Source organism: Cricetulus griseus, chromosome 2 (genome assembly GCF_003668045.3).
Source record: "Cricetulus griseus strain 17A/GY chromosome 2, alternate assembly CriGri-PICRH-1.0, whole genome shotgun sequence".
Lineage (NCBI taxonomy): Eukaryota > Metazoa > Chordata > Mammalia > Rodentia > Cricetidae > Cricetulus > Cricetulus griseus.
The window spans coordinates 19051466-19072875 of record NC_048595.1 but is presented as its reverse complement, the minus strand read 5'-3'; the positions used below and the strand labels follow the sequence as shown (position 1 = coordinate 19072875).

Genomic DNA, 21410 nt, shown 5'->3' with positions numbered 1-21410 from the left:
GGGTTAAAGGAGTGTGCCACCATCGCCTGGCTTCTTGCTACACTTTTTGAGATGCTTTTTATTTTTGCTATGTTGCTCAGACTATTCTCCAAATCACGAATTCAAGTGATTCTCCTGCCATAGCTTCCCAAAACAGCAGGGACCACAGTTTGTATCACAGAGCCAGCTAGAATAATGCTTAAAGCACAGCACAGCTGGGGCAGGAGAGATGACTCAGCAGTCAAGAGCTGGCTGCTCTTGCAGAAAACCCCAGTTCAATTCCTAGGGCCTACATATTGACTCAACCATCTGTAACTCCAGTTCCAGGGGATCTGATGCCCTCTTCTGGTCTCCTCAGAAGTTGCATACACATGATACACACACATACAGGCAAACACCCTCCCCCCCAAAAAAACCCCATTTTTTAAAAAGCATAGAATAGCCGGGCAGGGGTGGCACACACCTTTAATCCCAGCACTCAGGAGTCAGAGGCAAGCGGATCTCTGTGAGTTCAAGGCCAGCCTGGTCTACAAGAGCTAGTTCCAGGATAGGCTCCAAAGCCACATAGAAACCCTGTCTCAAAACACCCCACCCTACCCACCCCCCAAAAAAGCACAGAATAATTTTTAGGATTACACCTTTAATTCCAGCACTTGGGAGGCAAAGGTAGGCAGACTCTATGAGTCTGAGGCCAGCCTGGTCTACATTGTGAGTTTCAGGACAGCCAGGATTATGTAGACAGACCATTTAGATACTCTCAATAAAACTTTTTTATTTTTTCGGTTTTCCAGATAGGGTTTCTCTGTGTAGCCCTGGCTGTCCTGGAACTAGCTATGTAGACCAGAGTGGCCTCGAACTCACAGAAATCTGCCTGCCTCTGCCTCCCAAGTGCTGGGATTAAAGACTCTCAGTCACTGTGCTATACTCTGGGCCCTCTCATCCTTTATATATTCTGCACAATATTCTGAAAATCATCCTTTTTGTCATTTTCACAAAGAACAAAAAGCCAAGTGTGGTGGCACTTGCCTTTAATCCCAGCACTTGTGAGGCAGAGGAATCTCTGTGAGTTCAAGGCTAGCCTGGTCTACCTAATGAGTTCCAGGATGGCCAGGATTATGTAGCGAGAGCCTGTCTCAAAAAAGAAAAAAGAAAAAACTGAAAGAGATAACAAAATACACAGAAATTGCTTGGAACAATGACACAGAGACTATTTTTAAGTTAATCTCTTAATATATTATAAAGGCTGTCAAAATGGCTCTGTGGGTAAAGGCATTTGCTACCAAGCCTTTTGAGCTAAACTGGACACCCTGGACCCACTTGTTGGAAGGAGAGAACTCCCTCAAATTGTTCTCTGATCTCCATGTGTATACTGTCACACACATGTACACAAACACAAAAATAGACGTAATGTAACAATATATTATAAAAATTTTACCTGCATAATTCCCCCCCCCAGCAAAGCCACACAAGGAAAGTTATTGTGGAAACTCTTATCTTGGGGGAAAGGGTGAAGTGTACCCTCCCAGGTGGTTGAATTTACAGAACCCAAATAGAAAAGTGGTTAACAAGTCATCTGGCCCCTTTTGCTGACTGGTAGCACTGACTTATCGATGGTAGCAGTACAGTCCAGACCAGGGCCGAGGAAGCCTGTCCATTACCTGTTAGATGCCTGGACTTGTGGGCACTGCCAGCCAAGGCTTTGCCTACATGCCTGGCCTGGTCTCTCTGGTGAATGGGGGAGGAGCTGCCTCCCAGGCCTGATGCTGATCTCTCCTGACAGCTGCTCCTAAGGCTGGCAAAGCAGGGGGGATGGGACCAGATTTAAAGATCCAGCTGCCCCGCCCCCTGCCAGACTTGGGCGAACCAGCAGTGTGAGCATCCTGTGTGCACATAGTGCCCAGGCAAAACAGGTCAGGGACTCCTATGCCCTGGTCTCCACCTCTTGATACCCCAGGCAATATCTAGTCTTCGTTTCTGTTCCCACTCCACAGGCTGACAGCGAGACCAGCGACCCCCAGTATGAGATTTCGACGTCTGACTCCCGGCTACTTCCGGGTGCTACAGGTAAGTACATCTAAATACTGGCTTTTTGCGCTATAAATCTCTTCCTCCACCTCTCATGGCGGGGCTGATACCCCCAATGGCCAGACCGTCACGTTCCCTGCTGCCTGACTAGCCAGGACCCAGATGGGCACTGAGGCGAGAGGGATTGGGGTGGAATCTCCCTGGGGCAGAAATGGCGTCCATATCATCTCCACCCAGCAACACCATCTTGTCCGATTCCTACCTAGAATTTTCAGTTGACCTTATGTGTGGCCTCTGTATTCTACCAGATGCAGGTAGCCGGGGAGCTGAAGGCAGAGCCCCGGAGTCCGCTGGTTGGGATTGTGGCTACACTGCTGGCCGTCCTCGGGTTAGGTGGCTCCTGCTATGCCGTTTGGAAGATGGTGAAGCAGCGGCAGCCATCATCACAGGCCCCATAATGAGGCAGGTAGCCTGTCACCCAGGCTTGGAGGTAGGTGACTCAGGAGAGAGGGCTGCAATTTCAGAAACCCGCGTTTTTCCCTTTGGGGGTCAGTCTCTGCCATCACCAGAAACACAGACTAAACCTGATCCTACTCCCTAATTTTACACTGTACCTGGATTCCAATCCAGAAACAAAGAAGGCAGGGTGGGGAAGGGATGGGGTGGGGTGGGGGTGGTATGGGTTCCAAAGCTGGATCTAGAGGGAATAGACATCTTGGCCCTTGCAGGGCTGCTGGAAGGGAAGTTAGAATACGAGGTATGCCCTCTTGTCCAGGTCCTTTATTTTGGGCAGAACACCCAGAGAGATCATCTCCCAAACCCCAAAGTACACACTCAGCCTAGCCACTGAACCACTGTCCACGGGCAGTTTCTCCTGCCCTGAATCCTCAGGCCGCTCATGTGGATGTGTCCATCTCAGGGATCTCAGTGGACACTTCTGTGGGCACACTCAGGCGCTGGGGGGGCACATACGAGCCCATGCCTGCCGCCCTCTCAGCTTCTTCCTGGCTGTAGGGTTCTATGGTCAACTGCTTCAGCCTGGGAGAAAGAAGAGGAGGAGTTTGGAACTGACCAGGTGCAAGCCCTACCTGCATGGCACCCACCCACCAACCCTCTCCTGACCCCTTCATACCTCTTCTTGTGGTCTTTGGATCGGAAGTGGGTTTTCAGGTTGGCGGAATCGATGAAGTACCTCCTGCAGGGATGTAGGGAAGAGTAACGAGGTGAGGCCTTTCAGGTATGCCTACCTCTTTGGCCCTAACTCGTTCCCGAACATCAGATTCCGAGCGCGAGGACATGGGAGGCGGGCTGACCCACGGGTCCCAGGACAGAAGACCCCGCGCAGCTCGCCGCCCGGACCTCACCGCTATGGGCTAGCATCTCAGACCCTGCTCCACCCCGGGGCTGGACTCACGCGCAGGCTAGACAGCGATGCCGGCCGCCCCCTGGCAGGTCCGGGTCGGGCTCGGCGTCCAGCTCGGGCTTGGGCCTCGGGAGACCCTGTGGCCGCAGCTCGCGGTGAATCTCATCCAGATCTGGCCGCCGCTTCTTGGCCTTCATCTGGCGGGCTAAGGAATGTGCCCGGTGCGCGCCGGTCCGGCGGGAGCGACCCATGACCAATGACAACAAAACCAAGGAGCAAGGAGTGGAGAGAGACCCACACGTGTTGGCGCTTCCGGGCCGCTCAATGACGTCACGGGAGGTCGGCCCGGGGGCGGAGCAGGATTGCCCGGACCGCCTCTGATGACGCCACGGATGGGCTGGTGGCTTGAGCGCCCCCAGGTGGTCGTGGGTGATAGTGACTGGACCGTTGAGGGGCAGGGACGGGCCAGGTGGGTAGCAGATCCTATAACTCTGCCAGTCCCATCATCACTTCCCGGTTTGCACACCTTGGATTTCAGTTGTAGAGGACACTTCCAACGTGTCCTGGAAAGCACCGTGCCTGAATAAATTATTCACAAATGATAATAAGTTTGGAATCATGGATAGGGCACCCAAAGGTACCCCTAGGCTCTAGCTAAGGGCCTCTCCTTGCCTCTCCCCGTTATTTTCTTGGGCCTATGTCTCTTCTGTCCTCACTCTACTCCCAGGCAAATCCATGGGGCAAAGAGTGGAGAATTGTTTCCCAAAGAACCTAGCACCTAGGGATTCCAACCTTGAAGAGTAGTCAGCTCTTCTGGTTTGGCTGGGTGATTGGTTGGTTTTTCAGTACCGGTGATGGAACCCAGAGCCTCATAGATGCCAGGCAGGCAGTCTAACAGGAGGGCTACCCGCCCCCATCTCTGCTTTCTTTCTTGAGGCCCAGGCTCCCAGGAGAGGGCTGGCAGGAAAAGGGGAAATGACCAAGAAGTGTGTGCTTAGAGTAGGCAGAGGACCAGAGAGCATCTCTTCTCTGATCTTGGCCTGGTGCCACCCAGGCTGGCCAGAGCCAACTCCACAGTATGGGGGCAGAGGATCTCAGCAATAATTCAGGGTTCCTGCTCTTTGGTGCCAGTTGCCAGGAAACAGGGAGACAGGTGCGTGTATCCCTGGGGAGAACAGGTTTCTAGGCCAGACAAAGCAGTGAAATGGAAGCCCAGAGTGCTGACTGGAGGCCGGGGGCCCTTCCCACTCCAGCTCACAAAGGCTGAGTAGAGACACAAGGTGGGGCCCCGAGGAAGACATAGCTAGGATGACTACAACCATAGGATTCACAGATATGGGTCCTGAACTCAAAACTTTCAGTGGGAAGTTTCCCGCAGCTATTCTAAGAGATGAACAGCCACCAGTATGTCTAAATGCAGGAAAACAGACTCTCCAAAGTGCTGTCTTCATTACCTTTGGCCAATATGGGTCAAGACAAGGGGCTGAGGTGGCACAAGCCTGTCCCAACCCCAGAATCATTGGGATCGGGTTTACCTGCTTGGCACTGTGCCAGCCTGGGAGAATGGTACATCTTTCATGAAGTCACCGGATCCCTGGGACAGGCTCTTGGTTCCTCCAAGTTTCTGGAGCCAGACCCACTGGTGCCCATTGAGCTACCATATTCTGTGCCTGGTGCCAGGCCCCGTTCCCCTGCAGCCATGAACCAGGCTTTCTGGAAAGCTTACAAGTCCAAAGTGCTGCAGACTCTGGGTGGAGAATCTGAAGAGGACCTGGCAGAGGAGGTGGGTACTGGTCATGTTTTCTAGAACAGAGAGACAGCAAGGGGAGGGGTATAAGGAGCATTAAATAAGCTGGGGAGGGAGAGAAATTCATTTATGCAAAGATTGTAGGCACAATCCGGGATTACAAACAGCACAGTGCCATGATGGAGATGATAAACAAAAGCACAAGAAAGGGAAGAGCTGGGGCCACCAGAGAAGCAGTCACTGACTCCAGGCAGTAGCCATAAAAGTACATGAAGCTCACCACAGCTTTCTAGTGGACCAAGCTAAGCAGAAGTGAGATGGCTTGCCTGGTGAGGTAATGAGCTCTTGCTTGCAGGAGCAGGGAGTAAGTAGTTCTTATGCTCTGTGGGCCGCAGGAGCAGCATTCCATCAAAGCCATCCTTAGACCATACTTAGTTCTGACAGGGAGGGTAAAAAGGACTTTGAAACTAGGAGTCTATATCTAGAAGTTGTGATAAGTGGCAGTCACACAAATAGATGTGTCAGGGGCAGGAACTAGCCCTGTGGGGGTGAGAGGGTGGATAAGCGGTGTCCAAGGCTGGGTTTCTACGGATGTGTCCATAGGTAAAATGCTACAACTGGGGTCTCTGTGGAAATTCCAGTGCAGGTACGAACTGGATTTCGTGATTTTTCATGGATATGCATTTTGAGCAGCATTCTGTACCTCTGTGCTTTCATCTAGGCATTTGCAGGTGTTGCATTTAGTTGGTAGAGAAATTTTGAATGCTCTGCAAAGGCCTCTGTTTAGCTAGCTGCCTGCAGGAGGATGAGCTACAACAATGGGTCGTTTTACCACATGAGTGTCCTTGTGTGAGTGCCAGACAGCATGAACATCTGTACACAGAGGGAAGGTATAGACACAAAGAGGCATGTACACGTGTGTGTCTGAAGTTGTGTGCATAGTGTGCCCTTGTCCAAGGTTTTGAGTGTGTTTGGGTATGTGTGGAAGTGGGCAGGTGTATATGTTCAAAGGTGTCTGCAGAGATTTACCATGTAGGCCTGTGTATGTGACCAGAGGCGTTATGTAGTATACCTGTGAGTTTTTCCACGTGCCCTAGTGGAGGTGCAAAGTGGGTGTATAAGAGGATTTTGCTTCTATGGTATGTAGACCCCTTAATGTGTGTGTGTGCTGGCTAGAAACGGGGCTTCTCTCATGCTGGGGCATGGGGGTCTTGTGTCTCAGAGGGAGAACCCAGCATTAGTGGAGTCTGAGACGGCAGAACCCCAGGAGGAGGCCTTCAACCCCATGTCACAGCTGGCTCGAAGGGTGAGTTTTCCAGTCTTTAACCCAACCCTGGGAAGCCTGACAGAGGCTGTGGTGAAGCCCCAGGAGGCTTGATGGTCTTCATTCCTGACTCTTAGCTCTTTCTTCCCAGGTTCAGGGGGTTGGAGTGAAAGGCTGGCTGACAATGTCATCTCTATTTAACAAAGAAGATGAGGACAAACTGCTGCCACCAGAGCCCTGTGCTGATCAGTAAGTGTGTGGCCTTAGTGGGTGGGGCTGGAAGGGTCCTAAGATCTCTTTTCTGGCTCCCTCTGCTCTGTTCATCACCCCTGTAGGCTCTGTCCTCTTATCAGGATACAGCAGGGTTATATCTCCTGGGACTGAGGTAACTGGAAGTCCTTATGGGTGGCTCCTCCCTCTTCCTCAGGACTGCCAACTCCCTAGAACCCAGGACAGCCGAGAAGGCCGTTTTAGATGCTTGCAACAAGGAGTGGTAAACCCTCACCCTCCACAGCAGCTGTCATCAGCATAGGTTCCTTTCCTCTGATACCCTGGTGTATGTGGAGGCCTGAGGACCCCAGATGTCCTCAAGGCACACCAGTGTGGAAAGCACCGATTTATAAAGTCTTGGGTATTGCTGGGCGTTGGTGGTGCACGCCTTTAATCCCAGCACTCAGGAGGCAGAGGCAGGCGGATCTCTGTGAGTTCGAGGCCAGCCTTGTCTCCAGAGCGAGTGCCAGGACAGGCTCCAAAGCTACACAAAGAAACCCTGTCTCAAAAAAAAAAAAACAAAAAACCAAAAAAAACAAAAGGTCTTGGATGTTGAGAACAGTGCTAGGGCCTCGTCTCTGCATCTCTGCCTTTTCCTTCAGTCCTGCGCCCCCACCCCATCATCTTGCCTTCTGCTCTACCCCTCCCCATCCTTTACTCTTGCCTCAGGGGCTCATTTCCTCCCCTCCCCCTAACCTCCTCTGCTTTCCTGTCCCAGGACTTGTCCAGAGACAAGACTCCTTCGGAAATTTTCACCCCTCCTTGACAGCTCTTCAGCAAATCCCTTCTGCCTCTTCTTCCCGAAGCATCTGGGCTAGGATTGCTTCTCCCACGTGCCAAATTCCTATTCCCCTCAATCCTAGAGCCTTGCCACTTTGCTCGACTAATTTTTCCCGGTCCGCTCGTTCCCGCCCCCCCCCCGTGGGGGTTCTTTCTTATGGGGCTTAAACAAGCCCACCCCCAACTCTCTGTGGTGCCCTTCCCCTCTAAGAGGTCTTCCCTGGCTTTCCGGACCCGGCTTGTCTCCGTTGTCTCCAGACTCCTGGCCGCTCCATCCACCTCGGGGATCCCGGTTCCCCTCTACCCAGCCCTCTCGCCTCCTCTCGGGACCCTGTCCCACTTCACCTCTACCCCCCTCCCCGACCTCTGAACCCTCCCTTTGCTTACAGGCCCTGCTTGCCCCGACTCCCCTGACCACACTTCTTGCCTCTTCTCCTGCCCACTGTCCCCTTCTGGGACCTCGGGCCAGCCCGCTGACCCCCGCCTCTCCTGTAGCCCGCTGGCGGCGCCCCCCTCCGCGCGGGCGGCCGCAGCCGAGACAGAGCCGCGCGGGCCGGGATTCTGGGACGCATTCGCCAGCAGATGGCAGCAGCAGCAGCAGGCCGCCGCGTCCATGCTGCGCGGCGTGGAGAGCACCGCTGAACCGGACCCGGATCCCCGGGACAAGTCTGCCGAGGAGGCTGCCGAGTGCCCCGAGACACGGGAGGTGGACCCCGCGGCAGGCTTCAAGTGGGGTTTCCTCACCCACAAACTGGCAGAGATGAGGGTGAAGGCCGCGCCCAAGGGCGACTAGTGGGCGCCCGCCCTTCTCTGCCTCCCATTAAAACTCCGGGATCTGCACCCAGTGTGACTGTAATTTACACACAACAGGAAAAGCTGCTTTTAGGTGGGCGATCTCAGGCGGGGTCTAGCTAAAGGGTTCCTCGCCTTCTTTCCCCGACAGAAGTGCTCGACACTCCATGTGGCAGAATGGGTGACCTTAGATTTTACAACTCTCTCCAGAAAGCCCCAGAGAACATGCTCCCCTGCCCTGCCCAGCTTCGTTTTCATTCAGCAAACCCCACTGGTGGTCCAACGGCATACCCTGATTGAAAATGTATTAAAATACGGGGGTAACGAGGCAGCACCGGGTCCCAGACAGAGGTTTGTTGAGGAACAAAATAGGGCTGCCTGTAGGAGAAGATGAGGCAGATCCGGAATTTTGGGAAAGTTTCCTGGAGGAGTCTGTGCGTGTGACGTTCCAAGAATGCAGAATTAGGGAAGGAAACCTAAGGCAGAGGAGGAACAAAGGCTTCGACCCGAACCTGAGAGGAAAACCTGTGACCTTGTGTGTTTGGAGGGGAAAAAGAAACTCTGCTGGGAATAGAGCTTAGTAGAGGGCTTGCATGAAGCCCCTGGGTTCGATCCTCAGCCTCACTGGTTGCTAGCAGGGTGAGGCTGACGTGGGACACACACACACACACACACACACACACACACACACACACACACACAGAGAGAGAGAGAGAGAGAGAGAGAGAGAGAGAGAGAGAGAGAGAGAGAGAGAGAGAGAGAGAGGTTACAGATGGCAAAACCCTGACCCAAAGGTGCCCCAGTTTTAATGATTTCCATTTCAGACCCTCCAAATCTCAGCCTTTCTGACCTCGGGACCATGGAGGACGGGGAGGGAGCGCAAAGCTCCAGGAATCTTGGCTAGCTTGAGGAAGCTACAGTTTATTGAGCACTTTCTCTATTTCAGGCACATTTGACACGAGCGTTTCAACTCCAGAACGCTACCATCTACCGCCTTTAATAACGGCAGGCGGAGTGTTTGGCCAATGTCACACTCAAAACCCGCAAACTCAGCCCGTTCTCCCCTTTCCTAACCTCTGTCCGCTAAACCAAACACACGATTCTTTTGTTAAATAATATTTTAGCTTTATTCAGTAGTTCACTCATCTCCTACCCCAGTCCATTACTTTTCACATTCGGTCTCCAGAGAGGCCATGTAGCCACCCAACCCCTTTCCGCAGTCTGCAGGCCTTGTGGTCCCGCCTGCTCAGGGTGCAGACGGGGAAACTGAGATCTAGAGAAAGGGTTTGTTCACCGACGAGGCAAGCTCTCCGGGAGCCGTCTCCAGGGCTGTGATGCTCACACCTCGGACTCGCGCGGCGGAGCGCGCGCGCGCTGGCAGCCATACAACCACTGGATGACGCGCGCGTTGCGTTCCACCACGGACACCGACGGGCGTCCGTCTCGCGCGGACCCCGCCGCCTGCGAGCCGCCGCCGCAGCCTCCCGCACAGTCCGGGGTGCCCGCGTCCCCGTCGCTGGATGTCCAATCGCTGGTGTCCCCGGAGCCGGGCAGCGGCGGCGTTGCGACCTGCGGGCTATGCTCGGCGCCCCAGCTCTGCGGGGAGAAGCGCTCGGCGCCCAGCACCTCCACCAGCGCGCGCTCCAGGCCGCAGTAGTTGAAGAAGCGCTCCTTCTCCGACAGTGGCAGCGAGCACGTGGGACACAGCGCTCTCTTCCCTGACGCCTCCGGAGCATCTGGGGACCCAGCCCAGCCTGCGGGAGCCGCAGGTCTCTCTGTAGGTCCCGGGCTGCTCGGGGCAGCGTCCCGGGGGCCGCCCAGGAAGAGGCGTCGAACGAGCCCCTGACCCTTGGCGTTCTCTTTGTTCACCGAAGCCTTGCAGTCCCGCTTCTGGCGGTAGAAGATGAGGGAGTCAGGCCTTGGCTGTCGCCTGCCGCTACCCCGGCGGGCAGGTCCAGGCGTCCTGGGCGATGCAGAGGCTCCCAGCTCATTGCAAGGGTGTGGCGTCAGCGGTCCTGGTCCCCCTCGCAGGGCTGGCTCCTGACGGCGTACTATCACCTGCTGCGTCTTGACGTACTTGGCTTTGTCAGCCTCCAGCCTCTCCACGGCGCTGGGAGTTCGTCCCCTCGATGGCGTGGAGGGCGAAGACAGGAGCATCTTAGCGGAGCTGGGCAGGTCAGCGCTCCATACACAGTTATGGATGCACAGGTAGCTGATGAGCAGCAATTTTCTGGAGTTCCTGGGGTCTGCAGGGAGAGAGGAACTGTCTGGAAGAGGGTAGGCTGTCCCTGTCCCTGTCCCTCTCCTGTAGGCAATCCTAGGTAGAGGATCAGCCAGCCACTCCGCCGCCATCTACTGGTACCATGCCCAGGGAGCAGAAGCTAGACCCACCCCTCCCCAGTCCTTAAGAGGCACTGGATGATTCTTTGGGCGGCGGAGGTGGGGGGTGGGGCGGGGTATGCCCCTTTGAGAGTGCTCCGATCTGGCCACTAGGCCTTGCACATGGGACAAGCAAGCAGGACACTTGGAAAGGAAAATCAGGCGGGCCCTAGCTCAATTCCCGAAATCGGCTTTAACCGGAAAAAATACCTCTTCCCAACAGAGCAGCTTCAAGCCCAAGACAAGGAGGTTCCGCAGCCACAGTCTGGCTGCAGCCGACCCACCCTTCCCGCCCCCAAGCACCGAGGTCAGGGACATAACCATAGGGTAGGAACTACTGCCAGCTTCCTCGCCCAGGCCCAGCAGGGCTGTTCAGGAAGGAGAGGGAGGTGGTCCCTAGGCTGCATCAGTCTGCTCCTGTCAGCCACTGTGCGCCCCATGCTAACGGGAGTCCAGAAAAACCGAACCGGTAAACACCACCTCTTCCATCCCCTGCACTTCCATTTCAGAAGCCAGGAGAATGGCCAGGAGAGGAAGGGGCTGGTATAGCTCCTTTCCAGAGTTAGGGTGCCACCTGGGACCCAGATGTCTTGCTTTATTGTACAGATCTAGATTGTCTTGGATGCCCTGCTTGCCTGTCAGGACTTCCCTTTGGTGTTCGGTCTCGGTCCCTGGCTTCTGTAAATCCCAACAGGAGCCCTCTAATCTCACTAAGCAGTCCCCTCCACTGATTCTGCCTAGTAACTTGCACACCCAGAAATCTTTCCTCCGGGTCTCCGGCCCCTCCCCATCCAGAAACCTCTGACCCTTCTTCTTCACCTCCCTTGTGCTGGAGGAAAAGGCCAAGAGGGACAGTAAATCAAGAACTGAGAGTTTCCTTGTCAGCTAACAGAATGGGCCACCCACATGGCTCAACACGCCCACCCCTGTCCTCGGATTTCCCGTTCCCATACAGCTGAAAGAGACTTATTAGTTCTGGGGACTGAAGGGACCTTGGATCTATAGGCAAGAAGGAACAGCTAGGCAAGGATGTGTGAAGAAGGATGTGGCCACCACCCTTCACAGAGACCTTAACAGAGGAGACCGTGGTCACTCCACCCCCACCCCACCCCCGCCCAACCTGTTACACTTTCCACACTACTGCTCCACACTGCCGCCTAGTATGTGATAAATCTGCCCGGTGTGAGTGACTGAAACCTAGGCAGCAATGACAGCCTGCCAATGTCCATCTCTATTCACTCGGGGGACTACACTGGTTCAGATTCCAAGGTCCCAGGAGGGCACTGAGCTTGTCTGACCTCATGGATGGCCTCTGTCCCTTCCTTCTCTCTTTAGCCTTGAGCAAGGAGGCTATAAAAAGTCCCTAAACACAGGATCAAAATAGTCTCCTTCCCCTGCCTCATCCCTGTTTTCTGGGCTGGCTTTGATGTTTGACCACAGGCTGGCTAGACTGGTAGCCAGCCTTGTCCCTCTGTCTCTTTGCCTGCCCTCTCCCAGCCCCTGAGTTAGAAATTCCAACTCTGTCCACGCAGAGGCTTCTGCTCTCAACATTGGTGCTGCTAGGTTCAATAGCTTGGCACTAGCCTCCTTGCCATCAGCCCAAAAGTAACTTCCTGTCCTCATGCCCTCCCACCCGCATTGGGCTTCAGATGCACTCACCCCTGTGTGGAGACCCTGAGTTTCAGGGATCCCTCGTAGGCCCAGACTGAAGGCAGGAGGGACAGCGGGGACTAGGCAGTACCTTTGGTGGCTGCCAAGCCTTACTCTCCACAGGAAAAGCGAAGAGCCTCCACCCCCTAGGTTAACTCTTCCTGACCCAGAGCTCAGACTCAATTAACTCCTTCCTGACCGGTCTTGGTGCTGACAGGACCTGTGAGCCGTGTCCAGCAACTTTATAGATACTTAGATAAACTCTTGTCAGGTTCAATGGTTGTCGCTGAGGGACCATAAACTTGGGTGGAAGTACCATGACCCCAAACAAGACCTTCTGCTCCCCAGGGTCCCTCTGAAGTCTTGATGCTCTGATGTAGAACGGAGGGCAGAATATGGCGCTATGCCATTTGCTTTTCCCCCTCTGGCAGGTATAGGCCTGTTTTAATCCTGGTATTGGAGTGTGGCAAGCCTGCTCTTCCTAGAGGTGAGCCCTGCCTTCTAAGGGTGGGTGCAGTGGTGCTGCAGGTGTGTAGAGAGCCTGTCCCAGCAAGACTTAGCATGAGGACTGAGCAAGAACTCAGTGGTCCAGCCCTAATGATGGCACACGGAACTAACTGGAAAGGACATGATGGAAGAGTCTCCATTCTTTGGCCCCCTACTTGGGGATCCCTAGTGGTGTAGCAGACTTTTCTCTGACACCTTTTATCTCAAGGGGAAGCCCAGGCCGTAAAGGAGTCCCACCCCTCTCAGTAGGCAGACTCCTTAGCACTGGAGTTCAAAGGCCGGGGCTCAGCTCTGTCTTTGCTCCTCTCCTAGTGGTGCCCACCCCCTACCAGCCAACCAGTTAGCATAAACCCTTCCCTCCCTTCTAACACTTTTAAGGTTTGCCAGGCCCATTTCCATCTATGCTCTGGATCTCCCTTGAACCCCCTCCCAAGGAACCTAGAATGGGCTCAGCAGGAATAGTAATCCCACTTGCAGGGTGGGGGAAGCAAATGAGTAAAGTAGGAGGGGCATATGCAGACCCCCCAAATCCTCTTTCTCCTTGGCCCCACTGTCTGTCAAGAAGATTATGTTACCACACCTAGGCCTGATGGGGTGGGAAGGCTCTGGCACGCACAGCGCGCCTTGGTGGTAAATGGAGCTAGAGAGGGGTGGAAGAGGCTCCTCTGGCTTCCCACCTGGGGAGCTACTAGATTTCTCTGACTTGGTGTATATGAAGGAGAAGCCCTTGCCATGGAGTGTTACTCTCCATCACCCAGAGTTCAAAGGTCAGTGCTTGGACCTGGTCCTCCCACCCCTGGTCCCTGGTCCCTGATCTCCTGTGGGACTCTGGATCCCTGTCCCATTGTTATGAAGGGGAAGAGGAGGTATTTATTTTTATTTATTTATTTTTATCCATAGTAACAAAATTGTGTTGTTGAAAGCATTTGACAAAATGTTTTCAAGTGCATTGTCACAATTCATCTCAAGGACCATCTTTGGGGCTAGGTTTTATCATTTTTCCCACTTAGAGCAGAGGAGTCTGAGGCTCACGGTAGTGAAGTGACTTATCCAAATTCACACCATGAGTAATACCAGGTAACTTTTTGCTTTGTTTTGAGATGGTTTTCAAGTAGCCCAGGCTTACCTCTAGAATGCAAAATCACAGGCATGAGCCAGCCATGCCTATTTTGTGCAGTTCAATGCTGGGGGTGGAACCCAGGCCCTTGTGGATAGTAAGCAAGCCCTCCACCAACTGAGCAGCATTTTTACCCCAACAGGTGACTTTTATTGAGAAAGATGTACTTCGCTAAGGACCATCCTTATTACTTCACACAATTATTATATATTTAAGTCAGTGAAATGGTCCCTTCTAGTTTTATAGATGCAGATGGGGTACAGGCCAGTGTCCCCACAGCATGGGCATGAAGGGGTTAAGCGAGAGGGGGGAGGCCAGGCCGGGGGAGGGGGGCAGCTGGGATGCTGTCAATGGCAGGAAACCTGGCCTGCCAGGGGGAGGATGGGGCCTAGTGTCTCACTGAGGCCACCCCCATCCCTTCGCTCTTAAAGGAGCATCCGGGTTGGGTAGAGGGACTGGCAGGGAGCCCCTTCACAACTGTGTACTGTTGTTCAAGGATAGATGCTAGACTACTGGAAGGGGAACCCAGGGGGTGACAAGGGGGTCATCCTATTGGATGTCTTGTTTCCATATTTCTGAAATGAGCCTGGCTCCTCCTCAGTACCCAGTCAGAGAGCAGAGACATAGGGAACCCTAGTCAGAGGGAGGTGCCATAGCTATGTTCTTGGGGATCTTCAGTTGGGGGAGATGAGGGTCTGAGAGCCTCGCTCTCAGGGGTTCCTAGTCTGAAGTGTCAGTGCCCCACGCCAGGATGTCAGTGGACAAAATGTCCAGGGACAGACACAGACCCAGGAACCCACAGCCTGAGCAGGAGCACAGAGGAGAGGGCATAGGGGGCGACACTAGGTGAGGGACCCTGAAAGAGCTAGAGAGGGAGGGTAAGGGGGGCAAAAAGTGGAAGGATGAGAGGTCATATATCTGCCTGTCCTAAGAGGATGGGGGCCCACATCCTTCTGTCTAGCTGCCTTCAAGTCTCAGGGGCATTCAACAAGGGCCAGATCCCCTCTCTTTCTGGTCATGGGGTCCCCAGGGAGACCTTTAAAGCGGCTCCTTCCGGCCCACTAGCCGGGACCTGGAGGAGGGGTAGGCCAAGTCTGAGGGTTGTTTCCTTCCTATATCGGACCTCAGACCTCATTCCCGGAACACCTGAGCTGGGAATGGGCCTGAGTCAGAGCGGCTCCTTTCCAGAGAGGGTTGACAGACTGGGGACTGGGAATAGCTCTGACCGGTGCTGGGAATAGAGAGAAAGGGTCCGAGAAGCCTTCAAATCTGACTTCAGACCTTCTGCCTGCAGGGTTACAGGGTTACTCTTCTCCATGGCCAGCCACAGCCCCCAGGCCACAGCCATCGACAGTTTAGCCCTGCCTTGATTTGAGTTCTGGCTCTCTGTCTTTTTCTACTTGGCCTCCAACAAAAACATAACCTGTATAGAAAGCCCTTCGTGTCCAATGTGGGCTCTCCACCAGTCGCCCTCAGACCTAGACCTGAGGCCTATGCCTTTTTTCCCTGGCGCCTTCCCTTTCCCTGTGCTGTGGGGTCAGCAGAGGGGAGGTCAGATACTCTTAAGGGACTCATCAGGAGTGTGGCAGCAGAAGGGGGGCAGGGGAGCCACAGAGAAAGACTGACCAGCTCTGTTGCAAAAGAAATGAACAAAGCAGATGACAGGGGGTGGGGCAGGGGCGATTTGTTCTGCCTGGATGGGGTGGGGAGCTTCAAAGGGGGGATTTGAGCAGGGCCTGGAAGGAATTGTTGTTTGGGCTAGGGGTAAAAGAGCCCTGAGAGCCTTGGGTCAGAGGACAGCAGGAGCTGGGGTCTCAGGGAGGGCAAGAGGCTTAGAGAGAAGGTGGGGTCCAGTGTTGAGAGGGGAACCAGGTTTGCACCAAGGCAGGGACTCTGACCATGGGCTGGTGGCCTTCCTCTCAGCTCCTGAGGGCAGAGCCAAAGCTTCTCTCTAATTTGTGGCTTTCCATTTGGGGAAAGAATCTCAGCCACAACAATAGCCTAGCCCTGGCGCCTGCCCCTCAGAGGGGTGTGGCTCCCTCTGAGCAGAGCCTGGTCCCCATGACCCACAGCAGGGGTAGTATAGAGGGAGATGCCACTGAACATTTGTTCCTCGAGAACCTACACAGCTAGTGTGCAATGTGTGTAAGACAGATATCTGCTCTCTTACTGACAAACTCCTGTGTAAAACAGAAATTATTATTATCATCCTAACTTCTTTTTCTCTGTCCCCCCACCCCCCACAGTATATTAGTTGCAATACTTATCTCATTGCTGCAACAAAATATCTAACAAAATCAACTTAAGGAAAAAAAAAAAAAAAAAGGTTTGTTTTGCCATCCAGGCAGGAAAGGCATGGTACCAGGAGCAGGAAGCTGATGATCACATCGCAGCCGCAGACAGGAAGCAGAGAGATGAACACTGCTGCTCAGGGCCCCCTGTCTCCTGTTTATTCAGTCCAGGACCCCCACCTATGAATGAATGATGCCACCCATAGTTAAAGTGCCTCTTCCTGCCTCTTTAATTTAGCAGGATAATCTCTCCCTGACATGCCCACAGGCTGTTCTCCTAGGTGACTCTGGATCCTGTCAAGTTGACAGCACTAACAACAGCTGGTTGTTTATTTATATATGCACATGTATGTTTTGGTACTACCTGGCTAGCTCCAGGACTCATGGGGAGAGGAAGGAGTTCAGAACTCGCCTTTGCTCTTACTCCAGTGTCTTTGTCACTTTGTCAGCCATATGCTCCTCTCTCCTGAGCGCTATTTAGATGCAGCCATGTTTTAAAGGGCCTTGAGTGACAAGAGAATATGCAGCTGGGTTTGTTTCTGGAGCTGTTCGGGTCCTAACATTGATGGTGGGTTTTGGTTTAGTTTTGAGACAGGGTCTCACTACGTAATCTGGCTGGCCTGGAACCTGCCATGTAGACTAGGCTAACCTAGTTATTCTTTTGCTTAAATTAGAAATAAAAGAAAAAGCGCAGGCTGAGACATGAGACTAAGAGACATATTAACCAGTTTATTATAGGCCCGGCAGAGTAGGGAGACTAAGAGAGAAGAGAACATGGTTAATGGCTGACTGCCATGGCTGGCCGCCATAGAGAGGCAGAGAGAGCGGGTAGGTGGGAGAAGAGAAGAGCAGAGCAGAGAGAAACGTAGAGAGAGGAGTACAGAGAGTGTAAATGGGCAGGGTCTGTCTTTTAAAGGGGTCCTCTGCACCTGCCTGCAGACTTAGTTCCCATGGAACCCTGGGCTGACCAGGGTATTGCCTGTTCTGCCAGGTAACTGGGGCGTAATGCCTGAACCTTTCAAACCTCAAACTCACAAAGATCTTCCTGCTTGTCTCCCAAGTGCCAAGGTTAAAGGAATTTGGCACTATGTCTGACCTATTTTGAGACAGGGTCTGGAGTAGCAGAGATTGGCCTGGAACTCTCTATACCTAGCCAAGGATGACTGAACTTCTGATTCTCCTGTTTCTACCTCCTGAGTGTCGGGATTATCGATGTGTGTTACCATCCCCAGTTTTGTTTTTTTGTTTTTTTTAATTACTTGGAAAACTTTATTGGGGAAGGTAAGGGAGTAAGGGAAGGAAAGAGAGAAGAGAGAAAGAGAGACAGAGAGGGCTGCCTCCTCAGAGAATAGCAGAAAGAGAGTTACCATCCCCAGCTTTATGGAATGCTGGAGATGAACCAAGGGTTTCCTGCACACAAGGCAAGCACTCTACTGAGTAACAACTCAGGTCCCAGTCCCTTTGAGGGTAATCCCTCTTTCACATTGCCTTGCAACTCAGCACCAAGACCCACTGGTTATCTTCAGAAAACATCTGGATTTCTACGGCTTCTTATCCTGCTCCATTCCTACTACCTCAGGTCAAGTCATCAATATCTCGGGCCTAGGTTGCTGAGACAGTCTCTGCCGAGTTTCCCTTATGCTAACCTCATTCCTTGGAGTCTGTGCTCAATATGATGATACATCTATCCTTCAAAAATATACATCAGCCCCATGTGCCATTGCAGGGCATATATACACACATGGATTTACACACACACACACACACACACACACACACACACACACACAGTGTGCATACACATACATACATACAATTTAAAAGTATACATGAACCATATGGCTTTTCTGTCCAAAACCCAAAAAAGGCCTTATATGTCACTCCAATAAAAGCCAAGTGTCCTAGGGTCTAGGCTGCTGTTTAGTGGTAGGACATTGGCTTACAAGTGCAGGGTCCTAGGAGGTTCATTCCACAGCACAAAAGAGGCCAACATCTTTTTTTTGTTGTTGGTGGTGTTTTTTGTTTGTTTGTTTGTTTTTCAAGACAGGGTTTCTCTGTGGTCTCAAACTCACAGAGATTCCCCCTGCCTCTGCCTCCCAAGTGCTGGGATTAAAGGCGTGCGCCGCCGCCGCCCGCCGCCGCCGCCGCCTGCCGCCGCCGCCGCCACCACCACCTGGCTAGAAGCCAACATCTTTAGTGGCATGCAGGTTTTCTGTGACCTGTTAGCTCTGTGATCTTTTCACCTCCCTCCCTCCTGTCCCTCTTAAATGTTTCAGACATGTTTGGTCTCCTGATGTGCTCTTTGTTTTGGGATCTTCTGCTTTGCAATAGGGTCTCAGGTAGTATGGAATGGTATCTGAGCTGCTGTGTAGATGAGAATGTCTCGACTTTCTGATCCTTCTGCCTCTACTCCCCAGTGTTGAGATTATATATGCACCACCACACCTGGTTTGGGCCGGCTCTTTGAACATTCCAAACATCCCCCATTGCACTGGAATGATTTTGCTCTCGTTGATCTCCTGGCTCCTGTAGCTTCCTTCATGATGTTCAGGTCTCCCCTTGAGGGCAGATCGTCTAGCTCAGTGGTAGAACAGCTCACTTAGCATTCATGAGAGGTTGGGTTCCATTCCCAGCACTGCAGGGTGGTTAGCCAACTGACTGTTTGGATCCCAGCACAACACTGTAGCTCCCAACTTCCTGTAACTCTTGTTCCAGGGGATCTAAAGCCCTCTTCTAACCTCTTCTGACCTCCAAAGGCACTAGACATGCATATGCATGGTACACATGCATACACTCAGGTATGGATATTTACACTAGGAAAATTATATATATATATATATATATATATATATATATATATATATATAATTTTTCCTCTGAGATGTATATTGTTTTGTTTTGTTTTGTTTTGTTTTGTTTTGTTTGAGACAGGGTCTATGTAGTTCTGGCTGTCCTGGAACTCTCTTTATAGACTAGGCTGGTCTCAAACGCAGAGATCCACCAAAGGTATGCACCACCATGACCAGCTATATATATTTTAAAGACTATAGAAACCCAGGAAGCAAAGGTGAGGGAAAAGACCAGTTCATGCACCAGGACTCCAAGGACCTGGGGAATCATCTTTGGGTTTTGTAGCATTGAAATTCCTGGTCCTCTAAGAGTCTTTACACTTTTTATTATTATTATTATTACATGTATATGTTCCTGTCAGTGTATGACAATGTGTATACCAGTACAGGTAATATCAGAGGTCAGAAGATGGTATTGGATTCCCAGGAGCTGGAGTTACAGACAGTTATGAGTCCCCTGATGTGGGGGCTGAAAATTGAACTCTGGTCCTCTGGTCCTGCAAGAGCAGTATGAGCTCTTAACTGACATCTTCAGTCCGGCATCTCACACTTGTCCAGAGAAGCTGCATTGAACTACAAGCTATGGCTGCCTCAGAGAGGAGAGGATCCCTCCCTCCTCCCACCCCACCCCCAGCCCCTTCATGCCCAAGACAGGGTTTCTCTGTGAAACAGCTCTGGCTGTCCTGGAACTCCGTTTGTAGACCAGGCTGGCCTCAAAACTCACAGAGATCCACTTGCCTCTGACTCTTAGAGTGCCGGGATTAAAGGTGTGTGCTACCACTGGCTAGAGAGAGGCACTTTGACTCTGGTTATAAGTAGGAATAAGGCCTCTGGTTCACAGAGGAGAATGAGGAGGGATGTGTGTGGGTCCTGGGTGTTCTTGGAGGCCCTCTGCTGATAACTGGCGATTGTAAATAGATTGTAAATAGGCAGTGCTACTGCAGCACCAGAAGGGATCGGGAACCAAGGACTCAGGCTCTCTGACAGCGTGAAGCTCTCTGCACTGTGCCACCCTGTGAGCCATGGAGGCTTGAAGAAGTAAGTGAATGAGAGGTACTGTCACACTAAGCAGAAGAGGAAGGAGGGGAATTCAGGGGGTGGCAGGTCACCCAATCCTCCTTTTGTCCCCCAGGAGGAGCCATCCATCGGGGCCCAAAGGAGCTTCTCTCTCCTTTGCAGATGGTGGTAAGTGAACAGCACCAGTTTTCAAAGTAGGACTTGCTGTCCACACATGGCCAGTGCTCTTGGCAGGGTCACCTTCTCTATGTCCACCCCAACTGCTGTTAAAGTCACTCACTTCCCAGAACAGCCTGCGTTTGATGACTGAAGAAAGTGGAGTACAAAGGTCAAGCCACTTGATATCCCATCCTGCCCACAGACTGGGGTTATGGCTCATTGGTAAAGTACTTGCCCCAAAGAAACAGATAAACAGAAAAGAGCTGGAGATGAGTCATCAGCAAGCTAGATGAAAATCATGCCTGCTGCTCTCTTTGGAGGTTTTTTTTTTTTTTTTTTTTTTTTTTTTGAGACAGGGTTTCTCTGTGTAGCTCTGGCTGTCCTGGAACTCATTCTGTAGACCAGGCTGGCCTTGAACTCACTGAGATCTTGGCTGCTTTTGCCTCCTGAGTGCTGGAATTACAGGCCTGTGCCACCACCACCAGGAGGTTTAAATCAGGCAGAGAGGTGACCCCTGTCATCCCTATGACCATGAGGAGATAGCAGCACCCCAAACTCTTAGTTAAAACCACATGTGATAAATTGCCACAGTGATAAAATTGCTTCCACAGTCATCCCACCATACCTTACAAAATCCACAGTCAAGTTCTTGGATCTGGATCGGTAGAGACACTCTTCGGAGAGTGGTTTGTGCCTGGATAACCCCCAAAGCATAGGCTTGTCCACCAGGGGGCAGGCTGCACATGGCAGGAAGCTTTTCTGATCCCTCCTCCATGCCCTTGTCCACATGCCTGCCTGCACACATATCCTGGGCCCTCTAAGCCACCTGGAAGGGCTTAGATGACTCATTCCGATGACACTGTAATGACTCTGTAATGGTAGCTAACCAGCAACAGCAGCCACCCTGCCTTAGTGTCCCTCTCAGGAGATCTGGAAATGTCTTTACCTATGTTATTCTCATTTGGTTAGCAAAACAATTTGGAAAAATAAATTATTGTTACAGTCATTCCTCAGAGGATTAAGTGGCTGGATCAAAGTCACACAGTAAAGCCCTGCTACTGCTGTCATTGGTTAGCTAGCCCCTGACATTTATTAAACTCTTGTGCTATTGTGTGACAGGGCTTTTCCCAGGGAGCTGCAACACACACATCTACTCATCCAGGCAGGGAGCCAAGACAGAGCAAAGCACAGACACCACCAAAGTCCAGTGTAGTAAACCAG

The 21410-nt window shown here is 52.3% G+C and overlaps 3 protein-coding genes across 5 annotated transcripts; 1 reads left to right on the top strand and 2 right to left on the bottom strand.

Moving 5' to 3' along the window:
* Nucleotides 1-2764: 2764 nt before the first annotated feature.
* Nucleotides 2765-3711, bottom strand: Znf593 (zinc finger protein 593). The gene is made up of 3 exons (XM_027399628.2): nucleotides 3419-3711; nucleotides 3137-3199; nucleotides 2765-3042 (listed from the first exon to the last, which is right to left on the bottom strand). Exons 1-3 carry the CDS (start codon nucleotides 3616-3618, stop codon nucleotides 2901-2903), a joined length of 405 nt encoding a protein of 134 aa, XP_027255429.1. The 5' UTR covers nucleotides 3619-3711; the 3' UTR covers nucleotides 2765-2900.
* A 1350-nt stretch (nucleotides 3712-5061) lies between these two features.
* On the top strand, nucleotides 5062-8253 carry CUNH1orf232 (chromosome unknown C1orf232 homolog). Of its 2 annotated transcripts, none has more exons than XM_027398990.2 (4): nucleotides 5062-5150; nucleotides 6337-6420; nucleotides 6530-6627; nucleotides 7924-8253. In XM_027398990.2, the coding sequence occupies exons 1-4, from the start codon at nucleotides 5067-5069 to the stop codon at nucleotides 8219-8221; spliced, it is 564 nt and encodes a 187-aa protein (XP_027254791.1). In that variant the 5' UTR covers nucleotides 5062-5066; the 3' UTR covers nucleotides 8222-8253. The 2 variants fall into 2 exon arrangements, with proteins under 2 accessions (XP_027254791.1, XP_035294790.1); XM_035438899.1 differs by lacking the exon at nucleotides 5062-5150 and adding an exon at nucleotides 5723-5776.
* A 1076-nt stretch (nucleotides 8254-9329) lies between these two features.
* Fam110d (family with sequence similarity 110 member D) lies at nucleotides 9330-20965 on the bottom strand. Of its 2 annotated transcripts, none has more exons than XM_027399630.2 (2): nucleotides 20815-20965; nucleotides 9330-10466 (listed from the first exon to the last, which is right to left on the bottom strand). In XM_027399630.2, exon 2 carries the CDS (start codon nucleotides 10375-10377, stop codon nucleotides 9559-9561), a length of 819 nt encoding a protein of 272 aa, XP_027255431.1. In that variant the 5' UTR covers nucleotides 10378-10466; nucleotides 20815-20965; the 3' UTR covers nucleotides 9330-9558. The 2 variants fall into 2 exon arrangements, with proteins under 2 accessions (XP_027255431.1, XP_027255430.1); XM_027399629.2 differs by lacking the exon at nucleotides 20815-20965 and adding an exon at nucleotides 12259-16774.
* Between the last annotated feature and the right edge of the window lie 445 nt (nucleotides 20966-21410).

Excerpts from the sequence above, each read along its gene's own strand:
- Znf593 (XM_027399628.2), bottom strand. The coding sequence starts at position 3,618 with ATGGGTCGCTCCCGCCGGACCGGCGCGCACCGGGCACATTCCTTAGCC. Across the intron at positions 3,200-3,418 it reads CATCGCTGTCTAGCCTGCGC|GAGGTACTTCATCGATTCCG; the intron begins GTGAGTCCAGCC and ends ACATCCCTGCAG. Across the intron at positions 3,043-3,136 it reads TCCAAAGACCACAAGAAGAG|GCTGAAGCAGTTGACCATAG; the intron begins GTATGAAGGGGT and ends TCTTTCTCCCAG.
- CUNH1orf232 (XM_027398990.2), top strand. The coding sequence starts at position 5,067 with ATGAACCAGGCTTTCTGGAAAGCTTACAAGTCCAAAGTGCTGCAGACT. Across the intron at positions 5,151-6,336 it reads AAGAGGACCTGGCAGAGGAG|AGGGAGAACCCAGCATTAGT; the intron begins GTGGGTACTGGT and ends CTTGTGTCTCAG. Across the intron at positions 6,421-6,529 it reads TGTCACAGCTGGCTCGAAGG|GTTCAGGGGGTTGGAGTGAA; the intron begins GTGAGTTTTCCA and ends CTTTCTTCCCAG.
- Fam110d (XM_027399630.2), bottom strand. The coding sequence starts at position 10,377 with ATGCTCCTGTCTTCGCCCTCCACGCCATCGAGGGGACGAACTCCCAGC.